Source organism: Fukomys damarensis, unplaced genomic scaffold (genome assembly GCF_012274545.1).
Source record: "Fukomys damarensis isolate Sample0158 unplaced genomic scaffold, DMR_v1.0_HiC HiC_scaffold_6, whole genome shotgun sequence".
Taxonomy (NCBI): domain Eukaryota; kingdom Metazoa; phylum Chordata; class Mammalia; order Rodentia; family Bathyergidae; genus Fukomys; species Fukomys damarensis.
Genome location: NW_022900918.1, coordinates 43,115,739 through 43,118,488, shown reverse-complemented (window position 1 = coordinate 43,118,488; position 2,750 = coordinate 43,115,739). Strand labels below are relative to the sequence as shown.

Sequence of the window (2,750 nt, the reverse complement as noted above, 5' to 3'; positions counted from 1 at the left end):
GGAGGGCCGGGCAAGTGGGGGAAGAGGCCAGGCTGACGGGCAGGCAGGGGCTGCTCCCTAGGGGGACCTTGCTCAGGTGGGGCAAAGGTCAAGCATTCTGTCCTGGTCTCGGTAGGACCTGAGTGCTGGTTCTAAGAGGCACCAGCGGGCACCATTCATCTTGTCCTGGTACAAGGGGGGTGGGTGGGGCCCTGGGCAGTAAGCCCCACTCTGGGATGCCAAGAGGGGAATTTCTTTATCCATCCTACTTTCAGGCCTGCAGAGCTCAGGTCCAATTCCAAAGCATCCGTTTCTGTTCATGTTAGCAACACAGTTATCAGATATGGAAACACCCTACCAACCTACCAACCCCTCACATCCCTGAACCTTGGCCATGTTAGCTCGGGCCACCATGTGCCTCCAGGACTGGCTGGCCCCTGTCGTTATGTCTCTGAAGCCCCTCTAGTCTCCAACAGAAGCTGCCTTCCTTTCTACTGCAGCCTGCACCTGATGGGAACCAACAGGGTTCATGTGGCTGCACAGCTCTGGTACTATGGTGGTCTGGGGACCGGCAGTATGGCTCAGGGCTCTGAGCGGTGCAGAGTCCTGGCCATAGCAAGCCCTCAGGCCCCTGGTACCTGGTGATCTGCAGCCCTTGGGCTGCGAGCGCAGCTCTATAGTGCCCCCAGGTTCTGGTGGGCAGTGTGCAGGGCCAGGCAGCCCAGAGTCCAGCAACCAGGAGCTCCAGGGCAGGCTCTGTCCTCGAGAGTCAGCAGAAGCCCATGGCGTCTGGCTGGCCCCCTCGGCAGCTGCACTGAGAGCGGACCAGCAGGCCAAGCTGTGGCCGTGCTCCCTCCAGCTAAGGCCCACTCATTCCTCCCAGGCCTAGGCTGCCATCAGGGCCTCGCCTGGACTTTCCGAGGGACAGCCCAGGGCCCACAAGCTCCTGAAGCACCCTGATCTCTCACAGGCCCTAGGTGACTGGTCTGAGCCTGCCTGTGGAGAGGCCTGGCTTCCCTGTCTAGGTCTAAGGCCCCTGGGACTGCAGGAGGGTGGGCTGGCTGAGTACTCCAGGGGAGAGCACTGCTGCCTGCACAACCCTGCAGAGATCTTGCCAGAAAGGTGCCAGGTGCCAGGGCCTGACAGGAGGGAGTTTTGTCACAGGCTTGGCCCTCCATGCCTTGGCCCCAGGGGCCAGGCTGGACCCTGGATGGATCAGGAGGGCCACCCTATCCCTAGTGGACATCTCTCTCTCCCTCCACTCTTCCTGGAGCGCAAGCTGCTCTTGTCTAATGCCCTCTGACCTGCAAGCCCACAGGGACCTCACGCGGGTGCTGACCCTGAGAGGCAGTGTGCTCACGTTCACACAAAGGCACGCAGGATCAGGACCTATGCTTTCTGGCTGCTCTACAAGGTTGTGAGAGGAACTGAGGTGGGATCCAGAGGCTCCTCACTGGGGCCTCCAGGGCACCCTGGCTGAGTGAGCTGTGCCAGGCAGGGAGACCTCGCTGGGCCTTGGAATTGGCAGAAGGAGCGGGCGTGGACCAGGGCACAGGAGCTGGGAGTGGCACTGTCAGGCCCCAATGGCAAAGGACTTGTCTCTTCCTTCTGGGGCTTAACAAGAAAGGAGAGAGCAACCAGGCATGAGCCTGTCCAGGCAGAGCTGGAGGAAGGCCACCCATCAGCTCCCTGTGGCCAGGCCCAGGCAAGGCGGCCCAGGAAGGTCCTAGAATGCCAGGGCACAGCAGGCGGTAGGGCTTGGGGAGAAGGGATTCTGTCTTTCAAAAGCAGGGCACTGTCAGCCGGGCTGGCCAGTCAAGTCCTCAGAGCCAGCATCTGGGCCCCTGGGTATCTGGGGTCAGGGTCAGTCAGGTTCCTGCAGTCTCCTGGGTGTGGGAAAGATGGGAAATGCACAGCAGTCCCCACAGGTCTAGTTCCAGGCACAGCTCTCCAGCTCCCAATGGGCCCAAGAGGGAATGTTCTGGAGTGACTGGCTGCCCAGGTCAGTCTGCTGGAGCCCCTCCCACCTGATCACACAGGGAGGCCCTGGGGCATCGCCTCTGGAATGTGGAGGAGGCTGTAGAGCCAGGCCTTCCTCGTGCCTGCTGTGCGCACTGCCCACCATGCCGAGGCTGCAGGAGGCTACTCCTCCTCACCCTAATCCTTTGAACAGCAGCCCAGGGTGGCCCTCATGCCAAATGTCCACTCCTCGGGAAACCAAGTAGACAGGGATAAGGGATCCAGAGCACAGAGCTGCACCCATGAGTGTGAGGGGAAGAGGCTGGGTCACTGCAGTGGTCAGTAATTAGGCGACACGGTGCCTGCCCCATGGGGCTGCACTCTCCCCGGGCGCCATTCACCACTCAGGGAGGGGGACTCGTGGTGGGCAGGCAGGGAGGCCGAGGGTGGGGAGACCCAGGACAAAGGGACAAAGGGTGGGGAGTCCCAGGGCTGAGAGACCTAGAGCAGGGCAATCCAGAGATGGACCTAGAGATGGACCCAGAGCGGAGGTCCCAGGGATGGACTCTGCACCACGGGCTCCTTGGCATGGGCCCCATGGTGTGGTGAGGCTGGAGCCAGGCGGCTGTCCAGAGTGGACGCCAAGTCTCGAGTGTTCTGGGCCCTGGAGTGGGAGGAGCAGGTGGGAAAGCGCCCAGGTCTGCACACACCCTCCAACCCCTTCCCAGGCCTCAAGAAGGGCCCCGCCCACCACTCCCCGTTCCGACTCCGCCCCTGGCACAGTGCCCCGCCCCATACCGCTCCCCGCCCCG

The 2,750-nt window shown here is 62.3% G+C and overlaps 1 protein-coding gene across 1 annotated transcript in view; it reads left to right on the top strand.

Moving 5' to 3' along the window:
- The first annotated feature begins 2,460 nt into the window (after window positions 1-2,460).
- Window positions 2,461-2,750, top strand: part of Grtp1 (growth hormone regulated TBC protein 1) — an 18,682-nt gene continuing 18,392 nt past the window's right edge. The window contains exon 1 of the mRNA XM_010619986.3: window positions 2,461-2,543. Within this exon, the coding sequence (XP_010618288.1) occupies window positions 2,461-2,543 (83 nt within the window). The remainder of the gene's footprint in view (window positions 2,544-2,750) is intronic.